Here is a 17,524-nt window from a genome sequence, read left to right on the forward strand (position 1 = left end):
GCAAGCTGGTTTAAATTTCGCAGGAGTTCCAAAGATCGCAGGAGTTGCCACTCTGTTCCGCAATTTCCTTTGGTGCAGCTTTCGACGATAAGAATAGTTAATCCTTTACTGTAGAGATTTTCTTCTGTATGGCCATACAGTATTATCGGAGGCTTTTCAATGCAGGTACATCACTTGTTTCACCATACGCGTTACGGGTAGATTCACTCTCCCTTCCTCAGTGGACCACTGAGGAAGGGAGAGTGAATCTACCCGTAACGCGTATGGTGAAACAAGTGATGTACCTGCATTGAAAAGCCTCCGATAATACTGTATGGCCATACAGAAGAAAATCTCTACAGTAAAGGATTAACTATTCTTATCGTCGAAAGCTGCACCAAAGGAAATTGCGGAACAGAGTGGCAACTCCTGCGATCTTTGGAACTCCTGCGAAATTTAAACCAGCTTGCTGTATGGAGCGACTGAATAAGCCGGCAAATATTTAAAGCTCCATTGAAGCAATAGGGAGACAGACGCTAGACGGTAAGCCAAACATCGATTTAAAGTTTTCTCCAATCCAAAGCTCATATCGAGCTTAAAAGGATATGCTATAAGAGACTTTTCACGTTATCAGGATTCCTGTGGACACTTTATGAACATATTGCGCTCCCAGTGAATACACCTATAACATTTTCCGTGACATTCAGTTTCCCAAATTGGGATAGAGCGCTAGAAGATAATACCCCCTCTTCCCAAATAACAGCATATACTTGAAGTTTCTTGGTGTGATATATATTTTTGAATTTATCGACACTATTGAGTCATATGAATATAGTGTTGATCATATCTACCACAATATGTGACTGTAATGTTGTATATTATTGCTACATTGTTCTTATAAATTTTATTACTTGTATTTTATGGGGATATAATAAATATTTTCTGCACATGTCAATCTGGTTGCCAAGTGTATGAGTGCTCGCTCATTACTCTATTACTACATTTGCCTTTAAGAGAGGGTGGGGTGATTCCCTCTATATGAGCTTGCAGCACCATACCTTAACTACTTGCTAGTGAGCCACCACAACCTACCACTATTTTTTCTATAACAAGCTGCCTGCAGATTGGACACCATGTTCAGTGGGATAGGTTTCCTTTTAATCAGCACAGAACTGTGAAAACTGTACACTGTTCATATACGAAAAAAGTACTCACGCTGTTTGAAGACATCTAGAGCCCTCTTAAGGGTGCTGGAATAGAAACAAAAAGGAGGGGTTACTTTAAAAATAGCAACAAAATTAGGGGAATTATACCATTCTGAAATCAGTTGTGTCTCAAATTCTGATTATAGAGAGTGGAATGAGTCCATCAAGAAATCACTGTTCCAATAACACCTCCAATGATGAATTCCCTCTTATAGAGGTTGTGCCACAAAAATATTCTACAGTTTTCAAACCAGCACCTGGTTCTGAATACTTTTTGTAATTGGATGTAATTAAAAATGTAGTATAGCCACTGGGCAGTTCAATAAAAGGTATCTGTATAGCGCCACCTGCTGTTTGCTCTTTTTGTTATTTATTGTCCACCTCACTGAAGTGGTCGCACATGCTCAGTTAAATATTCAACTGCCAATGGTTGTATCTACTGTTAGAAGCTGTGTCTGTTACATGGAAAGAGCTGCAGAAGAAAGGACAAGGCCTCTAAGAAAGGACACATCCCCAGAGAAAAAGACATCTTCCTCTTCCAGTCTGAAATAAATCTAGCAGAACAATTGGAGCAATGAATGTGGAGATCTCTGGATCCATGTGAGGTACAGGGCTGGTTCTAGCTTTGTTAGAAAGAGGTTGTCATGTAGTATATGATGTCTGATTTTTATTTTTTATATTAATCATGGGATAACCCCTTTAAGTAACTTTCATGCTAGATAATAGTACAAATAGTAATGCAATGATAGATACTGCTGCAGCTGCATCCCCCTCCTCCCTGTCTAGCATTTATTATATTACTCCAGATTTGATTTGGGAGGTTTCTGGGCATTTAGTGGATTTTCCATTGTGGATTTGTGTGCGGTAAATTAAGGGTGTTTTACAGGATCAGCACAGTGGATAAGATTTTATCAAATCTTATTAACATACCACTGAAAATAAAAAATTGCAGTGTCATTTGACCTACGTACCCTTACAGTGAGACTGCAGATAAGGAAAGGGGAATTACGGGCAGCCGGAAGGTGAGAAGAGGCCACGAACATTTATTCATTCAGAGAATAGGATGTTGAACAATTTTCCAATATACATTTATTTAAAATTTTGCTTGCAGACATTTATTATATCCATACAATAACCTCTCCCTAAAGAAAAAAAAAAAGGTACGGCCCATTTTATAATGGGACCAGGCTTTCAGTTAATCTCCCAGGTATCAAACAGGTGAATAGTGGTATATTAGCCCCTTAGTGCTATTTGATGTGTATACTCGTCATGGAGCACTTCTACTTAGTGCTCCGTGCCGAGTATACACGTCATGGCATTAAACTGTCACCATGTATGCAGATATGTTGACAGCGCTGAGACCCCGGCTGTTACACACAGCCAGGGATATCAGCTAACCGGCCCGGGACCAATGAGGGCGATCCCGGGCTGGCGATCGCTCTGATTGGCTAGTCTGTACAGACATTTTTTGTCACCTTACATCACAAAAAGTGTAATACCAAATGATCAAAAAGTCATGCACCCCAAAATCATACCAATCAAACTGTCATCTCATCCCGCAAAAAATGAGACCCTACCTAAGACAATCGCCCAAAAAATAAAAAAAAACTATGGCTCTCAGACTATGGAGACACTAAAACATGATTTTTTTTTTTTGTTTCAAAAATGCTGTTATTGTGTAAAACTTAAATAAATTTAAAAAGGTATACATATTAGGTATTGCCGCGTCCATAAGAACCTGCTGTAAAAATATAACATGAACTAAACCCTCAGATGAACACCGTAAAAAATAAAAGTGTCACCTTACATCACAAAAAGTGTAATACCGATCAAAAAGTTAAATGCACCCTAAAATAGTACCAATCAAACTGTCATCTTATACCCGAAAAAATGAGCCCCTACAAAAAAAATATAACTTTCAGAATATGGAGACACTAAAGAAATAATATAATTTTTTACAAAAATGCTTTATTATGTAAAACTGAAACAAACAACCAAAAAAGTAGTCATATTTGGTATTGTCGCGTCTGTAACAACCTGCTCTATAAAAAATACCACATGATCTAACCTGTCAGGTGAACATTGTAAATAACAAAAAATAAAAACTGTGCCAAAACAGCTATTTTTTTTTTTTCTTGCCTCACAAAAAGTGTAATATAGAGCAACCAAAAATCATATGTACCCTAAAATAGTACCAACAAAACTGCTACCTTATCCCGTAGTGTCCAAAATTGTTTTTTTTTGGGAGTTTCTACTCTAGGGGGGCTTCAAATGTGACATGGCAGCTTAAAATTATCCCAGTGAAATCTGCCCTCCAAAAACCACATGGTGCTCCTCTCCTTCTGCGCCCTGACGTGTGCCCGTACAGCAGGTTACAACCACATATGGGGTGTTTCTGTAAACTACAGAATCAGGGTAATAAATATTGCGTTTTGTTTGGCTTTTAACCCTTGCTTTGTTACTGGAAGAAATGGATTAAAATGGAAAATCCGCCAAAAAAGTGAAATTCTGAAATTTCATCTCTATTTCTCGCCCAGTTTCCTTGGGGGACACAGAAGACCTTGGGTATAGCTCATCTCCATAGGAGGCGTGACACTAAGTGAAGACTGTTAAGCCCCTCCTCCATCAGCTATACCCTCAGCCTGGAGAGAGAGACTGACTGACAGTTTTTGCTTAGTGTCCAAGGAGGCAAGACACTCCCTGCTCTGCAGGGCTGTTTTCTCCTTGTTTAAATTTAGATTTTTACTTTTTTCTTTTCTTTTTGTTCCAGACCATCAGGGACAACAGAGACGCACTAGACCTCTCTGTTCTCCCGGGGTTGAGCTGCGCCAGTGCCGGTCACCCGCACTGCTGCCTCCCCCACAGAAGGCAAGGTGGATCAGGGCAGCCCAGCTCCCCTACATCCCGCCAGCGCAAGGGTCGCCCGCACGCCTAGTCCCTCTTCCAGCGTCCTGCCACTACGGTGCCAGTAGCTGAAGGGGCGACCCTGCTGGAACGGACCGAGGGTGAAGACGGCTATGGTGAGAGAGTGGCTTCTCCAGCCCTACGTCCCCCCCCCCCACCCCGGTCTCCTGGGTGCCTCTGGACCCCCATACTGGGCCTCTGGACCCTTCTGTCCCTGCTAGACCTAGGCTGGCCCCTGGGCTGCCGCAGGGCGACATTCTGCTCCCGCTCTCCTGGCCTCCATAGGACATTGGCACCCTTGTCCCTGCAAGAGGAATGCCTAGGGAGCTGCGGAGGTCCGCACCTAGCTGCCCCTGACGGAGGGGTTATGCAGGCGTCCCACCCTCACAGACCCGGTCTCAGGGTCCCCCTCCCTCTTACCGGCCACTGCTTCAGGGCCTGAGGGCCCGAGCCTTGCTGCCCCTGACCCTCCCTACCCTCACGGGCACCGGTCCAAGGGCAAGGTGGTTGTGGGGCCCGCTCCAGGGGTGAAATGGCTGCCGGGTGCAGGGTCCTCGCTTCCGGACAGCGGGGTGGGCACCCGCGGCCTGCAAATGAGCGCTATGCCTCAACAGCCCCCGGCCGACCGTCGGAACATTCTATCGGGTCCCCGGCTCTTCCGGCCCGCGGGGTGGGCACCCGCGGCCGGTATGTGCCGCTCCGTAGGCCCGGCCGGTACTTTAAATACTGTGCAGCCCCGGTCAGCCGGGCACCGCTAAAAATTTAGGCCCCGGCATTCTATCCGGCCCGCGGGGTGGGCACCCGCAGTCGGTATGTGCCGCTCCGTAGGCCCGGCCGGTACTTTAAATACTGAGCGGCCCCGGTTAGCCGGGCGCCGCTAAAAATTTAGGCCCTGGCTTCACGGCCTACTAGGCCGCAAAATTCAGGCCTCTGTTGGAGGGGGCTGGAACTTCTCCAGGCGCGAATTCTTCCCGCCTGGAGGTTCCCCCGCCCCCAGAGGATCGCAGTGCCGCCCCCCAGGCCGGTTCCCTGTTAACCCTTTGGGTACAGGCCGGCTTCCGTTGGGCCTGTATGGTTGGATCTGTGCCCCTGTAGGTGGCTCCCCTTTCTGCCTCAGTGAGGCTGTGTTATATAAATATATATATGACTTGTGGGCTGCGCAGGATGCTGCAGCCTCATCTCAGAGTGCTGCCTGTATACATGCCCCCCTTCCATAGGCGGCATGGTGTCGCGCTCCCCGGCTGCGGCGCTGCCAGGGTCATTTTCCCCTTCTAGGCGGTTTCTTGCCCTCTCCGCGCTACGGCACTGGTCAAGTGCATGCGGCCCTTTCTGTAGGCAACATTCGTCACCCTCTCCAGTTATGGTGCCTGCCATGTGCAGGACCCCCGTCCTGGGCGGGATACTGCACTCTTCCTAACTGCGGGTTGGCCTTGTGCGTGACCCCCTTCCTTAGGCGGAACGCTACACTCTCATTGGATTCGTTGCCGATCATGTGCATGACCCCCTTTCTTAGGCGGAATACTGCACTCTCACCGGATACGGTGCTGGCCATGTGCACGACCCCCTTCCTTAGGCGGAACGCTGCACTCCCTCTGGATTCGCTGCCTGCCATAGGCATGACTCCCTTCTGTGGACGGCATTCGGCACTCTCACTGGATTCACTGCCAGCCATGTGCATGACCACCTTCCATAGGCGGTATGATGCACTCTCATTGGATTCACTGCCGGCCTTGGGCATGCCTCCTTCCTGGTGGCGGCATACATACACTCCCTCGGTCGGTGGTTGTTCTCTCGCCGGTACATTGTTGGCCATGTGCATGAACCCTATACATGGCGGGGTGCTTGCACTCTCTCTGGATCCGCTGCCGGCCATATGCATGACCCCTCTTCCGTGGGCGGTGTACGCACTCACTGGATTCGCTGCCGGCCATGGGCATGCCTCCTTCAGATGACATACACACATTCTCACCGACTGCTTACACTCTCACCGGATACTTTGCTGGCCTTGAGCGTGGCCTCTAACATGGGTGGAACGCTTGCGCTCCCATTGGATTCGGTGCTGGCCTTGTGCGTGACCACCCCTCATTCCATGGGCGGAATTTTGCACGCTCACGAGATTCAAGGCTGTCCTTGTATGTGCTGTGCTGGACTTGCACATGTTCCCCCTTCATTGGTGGAGTAGTTACACTCTCACGAAATGTCGGTGTTGGGTGAATTGTTGCACACTCACTTAATGCTAGAATAGCCCTGTGCATGTCCCCCTTTTCACTAGGTGGACCTCCTGCGTTCCTGCTGGATACTGTGTGGCCATGTGCATGGCGCCCTTCTGGGCGAAGTATGGTATGCCCTACTTCTCTGACGTAGGTACGGCCTTGGCCATCACCCCCTTTTTGGGGCGGGCCTTTGCACTCTTGCCCACTGCAGTTTGCCAGGTACATTTCCCGCCTTTCGGGGCGGTCAGTTTGCGTTCCGTCGCATACCATACTAGTCTTGTGCCTAACTCCTTTTCAGTTTGCACTTCCGTAGATACTGTGGCACTCTGGGCTGGCCCTCTTCGCTGAGTGATATTTTTGCAGTGAGCGGACGTTCTTGTGCGTTGTTGTATGCCTTCTCGTCCCGTAGGTGGTTTGGCCTTCTCACTGTTTACGGGGCTACTCGTACATATGCCTCCTTTCCTCCTGCGACATACTTTTTCTCTTGGGAGACTGTGTTTGCAGCAAGCCTTGCACTATTCTCTAAGGAGATCATTCTGTCCACCTGTGTAAGCCTAAGGTGTTGTCCAATAAACAACAGATGAATACCTTATATTTAAGTAGACGGGCTCTACTGTTCGCTACTGCACCGAGCTGGGTGGTACTCATTCATTTCGTTGGCCCTTCCGCCCGGGGAGTGTTCGTGGTTCCTAGATACGTATCCATTTGTCCTCCTGCGGCATTGTTTCCCTGTGCTAGTGGTCACATGGTCGAGAGCGCTGTCTGCAGCGCCCTTCGCATTTTATGTTGGCTCTGGCGGGACTACGGTCCCCTCGCCTAATACTATTTCCTCCTCTTCGGGTGCAGTGTGGTATGATTCTTTCCGGATTGGCGCCCTCGGTGCTTCAGTCTGATCTGCTACCAGGTTCGGGCCGCTCTTCTTGGAAGGTCACCCAACTTCTCTTGGGTGCTCGCTTACCCAGGTCCGGAGGACCCCTCCACCTTGGGTTCTTCAGGGTATTCGTCTTCTGCGAGGCGGTGAACCGGGCGTCTCTGTGTAGCGGTGTTCTGCTTTTGAGCTGTCCTATGGCTTCTCTGTTGCCCACTCCCCCTTTCGGTTGGGGGTGTTATGCCGGCCTCTGTCTCGCCTGCCTTTTCTCGCCGGCTCTATTTGGCTCCCACTCGGTACAGTTCACTCCGATGTGGCTTCTGTTCCGGCCACGCTTCAGAGGCTGTTCCTTCACTGCCCTTCCCTCTGGGGAGAGCATGGTTGTTCATGTGGATGGTTCTGGTGTTCCTTTTGAGTCTCCCTTGTCCACACTGGCTGTACTAGCTGTGTGCCTAGTTACCGGGTCTACCGCTTTCTGTCCTCCCGCTGGGTGCAGATTGCGTTTTTTCCATTCTAGGCAATGTTTCTGCTTTGGACTCGCCTTCTCGGTAACTTGGGAGGACTACCTTTTGGTCAAGATTATCTTTAGATCTCCCACACCGGGACTGTAGTCCGTCTTCCTGTGGTGGCTACATCGGCTTGGGCTTTAGCCTGTCTTGTCCTGGCGGTTGCTGGGCGGCCCCTTCGGTTCCTGTCCGTTTGTCCTTCTGCTCCCCCACTCTGGGTGGATACGGGACAACCTTGCTCGGGGGCCGACGGGACCAGTTCTACCGACCGTTCTACCCGTGTTACTGGTCTGCGCCTGATCATTGGGTTGTCACCCGCTTGCCCAGGCGACTCTAGTGGGCTCGCTAGTGTTCGATCCTGGCCGTGTTTCGTCCAGGATCTGTTGTAGGACTTAGGTTTTTACCTGGGGTTCTGTGGGAAGCTGCGCGTTCCCCCACTCTACCTTTCTCTCTCCATGGTTCTGTGTTTCTCCAGTCCGGCCTGGACCTGGGACTGGGACTCTGCCGCTTGAAGTATCAGGTGTCAGCGCTGTCCTTCCTCTTTCAGCGTTCCCCGCCCCTCTGGGCCTGTCTGGACCTTCTTCCGTGGAGCGGCTTTTGGGTTCCTTTGTACTGCCCTCCGGTACCGCCCTGGGAACTACATTCTGGGCTCTTGGCGCTCCAATCTTTCCCTTGGAACTGTTACAGAAGTTCTCTCTACTCCTTCTGTCCTGTACGGTTGTGTTTCTGTAGCCATCGTGTCTCTGACGGGTGCCTGAGTGGCGGCCCTTCTTGTTCCGAGCCTTCTGTCTTTGCAGGACAGGGCTGTTCTCCATTCCGTCTCTTCCTTCCTTCTGAAGTGGTGTTTGTCTTTCATTTCATCGAGGCAGTTGTCCTCCCCTTCCCATCCCCGGGAACGGACATTTCACCGATTTGGACGTTGTTTGGGCCTTGCAGTTTTTATTTAGAGATCTCCGACTCTTGTCGACGTTCGGTCTCTTGTGTTTCCAGGAGGTCCGCGCAAAGGGTTGACGGCCTCCAGGGTGGCTTTCCTCCACTTTCTCAGAGTGGCTATTGCTGTGGTTGCCGCACCATGGGCAGGGTTCTGCTTTTGGTGTCACCATTCATTTCACCAGAGCTGTCGGTTCCTCCTGGGCCGGAGGCATTAGGCTTCGGCCATGCATTTGTGCAAGGCGGTCGCTGTCTTCCTTGCACACCTTACCGAGTTCTACAGGGTGCATACTCGGGCTTCGGCGTATGCTGCCTAAAGCCGCCTGGTCTGCAGGTGGCGGTTTCTTGATGCCTTCGGGTGCTTCGCCTTGGTGCTGTGGTCCCTCCCCTTTTGGACTGCTATTGAACGTCCCAAGGTCTTCTGTGTCCCCCAAGGAAACTGGGCGAGAAAACGAGATTTTTGTATAACTTACCAGTAAAATCTCTCTTTCTCGCTCTTTCCTTGGGGGACACAGCACCCACCCATTCTTTGTTCTTCTCTGCACGGTTTCCGAGTTTGTTTTACCCGTTGGGTAGTTGGCTTGTTGGTTCCACTTTTGGACTTTGCCTTTTCTCACTACTTGGACACGCAACTGGCAGTCTCTCTCTCCAGGCTGAGGGTATAGCTGTGGAGGAGGGGCTTAACAGTCTTCACTTAGTGTCACGCCTCCTATGGAGATGAGCTATACCCAAGGTCTTCTGTGTCCCCCAAGGAAAGAGCGAGAAAGAGATTTTACTGGTAAGTTATACAAAAATCTCGTTTTTCCTTTAATTCTTGTGGAACACCTAAAGGGTTAACAAAGTTTGTAAAATCCGTTTTGAGTAGCTTGCGGGGTGTAGTTTCTAAAATGGGGCCATTTATGGGTGGTTTCTACTATGTAAGCCTCACAAAGTGACTTCAGACCTGAACTGGTCCTTAAAAATTGGGTTTTGGAAATTTTCTTAAAAATTTTAAGATTAGCTTCTAAGCCTTCTAACATCACCAGATCTACGAGGAGCGCGGTGGCTCCCCGAAACAGCTGATCGGCAGTTGTGCCGAGACTCGGATCCCTGCTGATCTGATAATGATGACCTATCCTGAAGATAGGTCATCATTATCATTTACCGGATAACCCCATTAAGAGTGTCACATGACTGATGCCATGTTTTATTACATAGGACTGATACATGAGCTATACCATTCTACTGCATATAGAGGTCAACTGCCTGATATAAGCAAGGTAATTTTAATTACATGTACAGTCAGGTCCATAAATATTGGGCACAATTCGACACAATTCTAACATTTTTGGCTCTATACACCACCACAATGGATTTGAAATGAAAGAAACTAGATGTGCTTTACCTGCAGACTGTCACCGTTAATTTGAGGTATTTACATCCAAATCAGGTGAACGGTGTAGGAATTACAACAGTTTTCATATGTCCCTCCCACTTGTTAAGGAACCAAAAGTAATAGGACAATTGGCTTCTCAGCTGTTCCATGGCCAGGTGTGTGTTATTCCCTCATTATCCCAATTACAATGAGCAGATAAAAGGTCCAGAGTTCATTTCAAGTGTGCTATTTGCTTTTGGAATCTGTTGCTGTCAACTCTCAAGATGAGATCCAAAGAGCTGTCACTATCAGTGAAGCAAGCCATCATTAGGCTGAAAAAACAAAACAAACCAATCAGAGAGATAGCAAAAACATTAGGCGTGGCCAAAACAACTGTTTGGAACATCCTTAAAAAGAAGGAACGCACCGGTGAGCTCAGCAACACCAAAAGTGCCGGAAGACCACGGAAAACAACTGTGGTGGATGAGCGAAAAATTATTTCCCTGGTGAAGAAAACACCCTTCAAAACAGTTGGCCAGAACACTCTCCAGGAGGTAGGTGTTTGAAAGTCAACAATCAAGAGAAAACTTCACCAGAGTGAATACAGAGGGTTCACCACAAGATGTAAACCATTGGTGAGCCTCAAAAACAGGAAGGCCAGATTAGAGTTTGCCAAACGACATCTAAAAAAGCCTTCACAGTTCTGGAACAACATCCTATGGACAGACGAGACCAAGATCAACTTGTACCAGAGTGATGGGAAGAGAAGAGTATGGAGAAGGAAAGGAACTGCTCATGATCCTAAGCATACCACCTCATCAGTGAAGCATGGTGGTGGTAGTGTCATGGCGTGGGCATGTATGTCTGCCAATGGAACTGCTTCTCTTGTATTTATTGATGATGTGACTGCTGACAAAAGCAGCAGGATGAATTCTGAAGTGTTTCGGGCAATATTATCTGCTCATATTCAGCCAAATGCGTCAGAACTCATTGGCGGCGCTTCACAGTGCAGATGGACAATGACCCAAAGCATACTGCAAAAGCAACCAAAGAGTTTTTTAAGGGAAAGAAGTGGAATGTTATGCAATGGCCAAGTCAATCTCCTGACCTAAATCCGATTGAGCATGCATTTCACTTGCTGAAGACAAAACTGAAGGGAAAATGCCCCAAGAACAAGCAGGAACTGAAGACAGTTGCAGTACAGGCCTGGCAGAGCCTCACCAGGGATGAAACCCAGCGTCTGGTGATGTCTATGCGTTCCAGACTTCAGGCTGTAATTGACTGCAAAGGATTTGCAACCAAGTATTAAAAAGTGAAAGTTTGATTAATGATTATTATTATGTCCCATTACTTTTGGTTCCTTAACAAGTGGGAGGCACATATGAAAACTGTTGTAATTCCTGCACCGTTCACCTGATTTGGATGTAAATACTCTCAAATTAAAGCTGACAGTCTGCAGTTAAAGCACATCTTGTTCGTTTCATTTCAAATCCAATGTGGTGGTGTATAGAGCCAAAAATGTTAGAATTGTGTCGATGTCCCAATATTTATGGACCTGACTGTATATTAGGCTACTTTCACACTGGCGTTTCTGGGTCCGCTAGTGAGATCCGTTTCAGGGCTCTCACAAGCTGCCCAAAACGGATCACTTCAGCCCCAATGCATTCTGAATAGATAAGGATCCGTTCAGAATGCATCAGGTTGCACCTGTCTTCCGCTCTGGAGGCGGACATCAAAACGCAGCTTGCAGCGTTTTGATGTCCGCCTGACGATACGAAGCCAATCGGATCCGTCCTGACTTACAATGTAAGTCAATGGGGACGGATCCGTTTTCACTGACATAATATGGGGCAATTGAAAACGGATCCGTCCCCCATTGACTTTCAATGTAAGTCAGGACGGATCTGTTTTGACTTAGACTTTTTTTTTTTTTAAAGAAAAATGCAAACCGATCCGTTCTGAACGCAGGTGTGAAAGTAGCCTTAGAAAATTGTATGATTTCCTATTATATAAACAAATAAAGTGTTTAAGAATTGTTTCAGCGCCGCCGCTGGACAAGTGAAGCATTACATGAAATCAATAGGCTGCCGGTGTAACATACAGACATGTCGGCGACACTGTCTTTATAGCTGCTCTTTACACCGGTTAAATGATCAATGAATTCAGAACGATGTAAAAGGGTTAAAAATTAGTTTTCTAAGGCTAGTTTCACACTAGCGGCAGGGGACTCCGGCAGGCTGTTCATCCGCCGGAACAGCCTGCCGGAGTCCCCTGCCGCTAGTGTGAAAGTACCCCTAGACAAGACCAAACATTAGAGATTCTTCTACAGTAGATCAGGGAACTGCCACTCACTGTATCTCAGTCTGACCACAAGGCTTCTTCTTACATAAATTAACCAGATCTTTTCCGTATCTCTCTTCTATTGCCGCCCTGCAGAAGGTAAAATGTTGTGTTATTTCATGTCTTTAACCAAAATCTATTAAATCTATCTCATATCTATCTATCTATCTATCTTGTTTGTGGATAGGGTATGGATGGTTTATAAAGCAATTTTTCAACACAGGATTGCGGATACGGAAGACATACAGAGTATATTCCGTATGTGTTAGTTTTTTTTGCGGACCTATTGACTTGAATGGAGCGACGGAACTGGATTTGCGGGCAATAATAGGACATGTTCTATATTTGAACGGAAATACGGAAACGGAATGCACACGGAGACACTTCAGTTTTTTTTGCTGACCCATTGAAATGAATGGTTCAGTATAAGTAACGCATACTGAAGTCAAAAAACTTTCATGTGCATGAGCCTTTATCAGGATCCTGATCAGTCTGAAAAATGCATTGCAATACCAGATCCATTTTTCCGGTGTCATCCAGCAAAACAGATCAGGTATTTTTTTTTTTTTTTACGTTTTTAACCACTTCAGCCCCCAGTGCTTAAACACCCTGAAAGACCAGGCCACTTTTTACACTTCTGACCTACCCTACTTTCACCGTTTATTGCTCGGTCATGCAACTTACCACCCAAATGAATTTTACCTCCTTTTCTTCTCACTAATAGAGCTTTCATTTGGTGGTATTTCATTGCTGCTGACATTTTTACTTTTTTTGTTATTAATCGAAATTTAACGATTTTTTTGCAAAAAAATGACATTTTTCACTTTCAGTTGTAAAATTTTGAGATCCATATAGAAATTTTGCTCTAAATTTATAGTTCTACATGTCTTTGATAAAAAAAAAATGTTTGGGTAAAAGTTATAGCGTTTACAAAATATGGTACAAAAATGTGAATTTCCGCTTTTTGAAGCAGCTCTGACTTTCTGAGCACCTGTCATGTTTCCTGAGGTTCTACAATGCCCAGACAGTACAAACACCCCACAAATGACCCCATTTCGGAAAGTACACACCCTAAGGTATTCGCTGATGGGCATAGTGAGTTCATAGAACTTTTTATTTTTTGTCACAAGTTAGCGGAAAATGATGATTTTTATTTTTTTTTTTCTTACAAAGTCTCATATTCCACTAACTTGTGACAAAAAATAAAAACTTCTATGAACTCACTATGCCCATCACGAAATACCTTGGGGTGTCTTCTTTCCAAAATGGGGTCACTTGTGGGGTAGTTATACTGCCCTGGCATTCTAGGGGCCCAAATGTGTGGTAAGGAGTTTGAAATCAAATTCTGTAAAAAATGACCTGTGAAATCCGAAAGGTGCTCTTTGGAATATGGGCCCCTTTGCCCACCTAGGCTGCAAAAAAGTGTCACACATCTGGTATCTCCGTACTCAGGAGAAGGTGGGGAATGTGTTTTGGGGTGTCTTTTTACATATACCCATGCTGGGTGAGATAAATATCTTGGTCAAATGCCAACCTTTGTATAAAAAAATGGGAAAAGTTGTCTTTTGCCAAGATATTTCTCTCACCCAGCATGGGTATATGTAAAATGACACCCCAAAACACATTCCCCAACTTCTCCTGAGTACGGAAATACCAGATGTGTGACACTTTTTTGCAGCCTAGGTGGGCAAAGGGGCCCATATTCCAAAGAGCACCTTATGAAAAAAAAAAAAATCATCATTTTCCACTAACTTGTGACAAAAAATAAAAAATTCTAGGAACTCGCCATGCCCCTCACGGAATACCTTGGGGTGTCTTCTTTCCAAAATGGGGTCACTTGTGGGGTAGTTATACTGCCCTGGCATTTTCCAGGGGCCCTAATCTGTGGTAAGTAGGTAAATGACCTGTGAAATCCTAAAGGTGCTCTTTGGAATATGGGCCCCTTTGCCCACCTAGGCTGCAAAAAAGTGTCACACATGTGGTATCGCCGTATTCAGGAGAAGTTGGGGAATGTGTTTTGGGGTGTCATTTTACATATACCCTTGCTGGGTGAGAGAAATATCTTGGCAAAAAACAACTTTTCCCATTTTTTTTATACAAAGTTGGCATTTGACCAAGATATTTCTCTCACCCAGCATGGGTATATGTAAAATGACACCCCAAAACACATTCCCCAACTTCTCCTGAGTACGGCGATACCAGATGTGTGACACTTTTTTGCAGCCTAGATGCGCAAAGGTGCCCAAATTCCTTTTAGGAGGGCATTTTTAGACATTTGGATACCAGACTTCTTCTCACGCTTTGGGGCCCCTAGAATGCCAGGGCAGTATAAATACCCCACATGTGACCCCATTTTGGAAATAAGACACCCCAAGGTATTCAATGAGGGGCATGGCGAGTTCATAGAAATTTTTTTTTTTTTGGCACAAGTTAGCGGAAATTGATATTTTTAATTTTTTTCTCACAAAGTCTCCCGTTCCGCTAACTTGGGACAAAAATTGCAATCTTTCATGGACTCAATATGCCCCTCACGGAATACCTGGGGGTGTCTTCTTTCCGAAATGGGGTCACATGTGGGGTATTTATACTGCCCTGGCATTCTAGGGGCCCTAAAGCGTGAGAAGAAGTCTGGAATATAAATGTCTAAAAAATTCTACGCATTTGGATTCCGTGAGGGGTATGGTGAGCTCATGTGAGATTTTATTTTTTGACACAAGTTAGTGGAATATGAGACTTTGTAAGAAAAAAAAAAAAAAAATTCCGCTAACTTGGGCCAAAAAAATGTCTGAATGGAGCCTTACAGAGGGGTGATCAATGACAGGGTTGGTGATCAATGACAGGGGGTTGATCAATGACAGGGGGGGTGATCAATGACAGGGGGGGTGATCAATGACAGGGGGGTGATCAGGGAGTCTATATGGGGTGATCACCACAGTCATTGATCATGCCCCTGTAAGGCTTCATTCAGACGTCCGGATGCGTTTTGCGGATCGGATCCATCTATCAGTGCATCCGTAAAAATCATGCGGACATCTGAATGGAGCTTTACAGGGGGGTGATCAGGGAGTCTATATGGGGTGATCACCACAGTCATTGATCATGCCCCTGTAAGGCTTCATTCAGACGTCCGGATGCGTTTTGCGGATCCGATCCATCTATCAGTGCATCCGTAAAAATCATGCGGACATCTGAATGGAGCTTTACAGGGGGGTAATCAATGACAGGGGGGTAATCAATGACAGGGGGGTGATCAGGGAGTCTATATGGGGTGATCACCACAGTCATTGATCACGCCCCTGTAAGGCTTCATTCAGACGTCCGGATGCGTTTTGCGGATCCGATCCATCTATCAGTGGATCCGTAAAAATCATGCGGACGTCTGAATGGAGCTTTACAGGGGGTTGATCAATGACAGGGGGGTGATCAATGACAGGGGGGTGATCAGGGAGTCTATATGGGGTGATCAGGGGCTAATAAGGGGTTAATAAGTGACGGGGGGGGGGGGGTGTAGTGTAGTGTAGTGGTGCTTGGTGCTACTTTACTGAGCTACCTGTGTCCTCTGGTGGTCGATCCAAACAAAGGGGACCACCAGAGGACCAGGTAGCAGGTATATTAGACGCTGTTATCAAAACAGCGTCTAATATACCTGTTAGGGGTTAAAAAAAAAACACATCTCCAGCCTGCCAGCGAACGATCGCCGCTGGCAGGCTGGAGATCAACTCTCTTACCTTCCGTTCCTGTGAGCGCGCGCGCCTGTGTGCGCGCGTTCACAGGAAATCTCGGCCATCGCGAGATGACGCATATATGCGTGACTCTGCGCAGGGCTGCCACCTCCGGAACGCGATCCTGCGTTAGGCGGTCCGGAGGTGGTTAAAGGTCTGTGCATGCGCAGACCGGAATACCGGATCCGTCAATGTGGCAATTTGAATGCCGAATCCGGCACTAATACATTCCTATGGAAAAAATTCCGGATCCGGCATTGAGGCAAGTGTTCAGTTTTTTTGGGCAGAGATAAAACCGCAGCATGCTGCGGAAATATCTCCGTCCTGAACGGTCAAAAAGACTGAACTAAAGACATCCTGATGCATCCTGAACGGATTTCTCTCCATTCAGAATGCATTAGGATAAAACTGATCAGTTCTTTTCCGGTATAGAGCCCCTAGGACGGAACTCAGTGCCGGAAAAGAAAAACGCAAGTGTGAAAGTACCCTAAGCCTGTAAAAATTATTTGGCATCTTTTAGTTTCTAAGGGTACTTTCACACTTGCGTTTTCTCGCTCATATCATTGGGGGACACAAGACCGTGGGTATAGCTTGCTGCTGCCACTAGGAGGCGACACTAGGCTGAAAGCTGTTAGCTCTTCCCCTGTGGCGGCATCGCATAACAACGATGGAGAAGCGCCTCCCTCCCTAACTGGGCAAGGTCCCTGTCCCGGGCAGTGGACGACCTCTCTAAAATCTCCCATTCCACCCTTTCCTTGCTGGGTAGTTTGGTTGAGAAATCGCCACCGGTGCAATCCACACCGTCGCATGGTGTACAAACCAGAGGCAGACTTTCTAGTAAGCGTCCCAGGGCAGGCCACCGTTCCTCCTCTGACGCCTCAACATCCCCTCCCGGCTCCCGATCACAGGGGTCCTCCTTTTTAGATGACGCACTGTCGGAGGGTGAGATTGGGGATTTGGATACGGAAATGGAAATGGACCCGGAGCACTCTTCTCAGATTGTATCCATGGTGAATAGCCTGATATCTGCTATACTTGACACCTTCCAGGTTCAGGAGAAACTCCCCGCCACCAGGGGGGGGGGGGGGCGCTTCGGGGGTAATAACGCCGGTGCCCTTAGAAGAGAGGGTTACGGGTTTTTATTCCAACCTATTTGTGGTCCCAAAAAAGAGGGCGATGTTCGCCCAGTGCTGGACCTCAAGATAGTGAACCGCTTCCTCCGTATTCAGCCTTCGTTCCGTGGTTGCTTCATTGGTACAAGGTGAATTCATTGCGTCCATAGACATCCAGGATGCTTACCTAAACGTTCCCATCGCAACCGTTCACCAGCGTTTTCTTCGGTTTGCCATTCATTCATCCCATTACCAACTTGTCGCCCTACCATTCGGCCTGGCGACAGCTCCGCGAGTATTCACAAAGGTACTCGCTCCCCTTCTGGGTCTTCTGCGGTCCAGGGGCATTACTCTACTCCCGTATTTGGACGACATCTTGATCAAGGCTTCT

At 47.1% G+C, this 17,524-nt stretch overlaps 1 protein-coding gene across 1 annotated transcript in view; it reads right to left on the reverse strand.

The window, feature by feature from the left end:
- PSTPIP2 (proline-serine-threonine phosphatase interacting protein 2) overlaps positions 1 to 17,524 on the reverse strand; it is a 128,285-nt gene that overhangs the window by 29,170 nt on the left and 81,591 nt on the right. The window contains exons 3-4 of the mRNA XM_040421141.1: positions 12,312 to 12,389; positions 1,195 to 1,229 (exon numbers count right to left, since the gene is read on the reverse strand). Coding sequence (XP_040277075.1) covers positions 1,195 to 1,229; positions 12,312 to 12,389 — 113 coding nt within the window. The remainder of the gene's footprint in view (positions 1 to 1,194; positions 1,230 to 12,311; positions 12,390 to 17,524) is intronic.

Source organism: Bufo bufo, chromosome 2, assembly GCF_905171765.1.
Source record: "Bufo bufo chromosome 2, aBufBuf1.1, whole genome shotgun sequence".
NCBI lineage: Eukaryota > Metazoa > Chordata > Amphibia > Anura > Bufonidae > Bufo > Bufo bufo.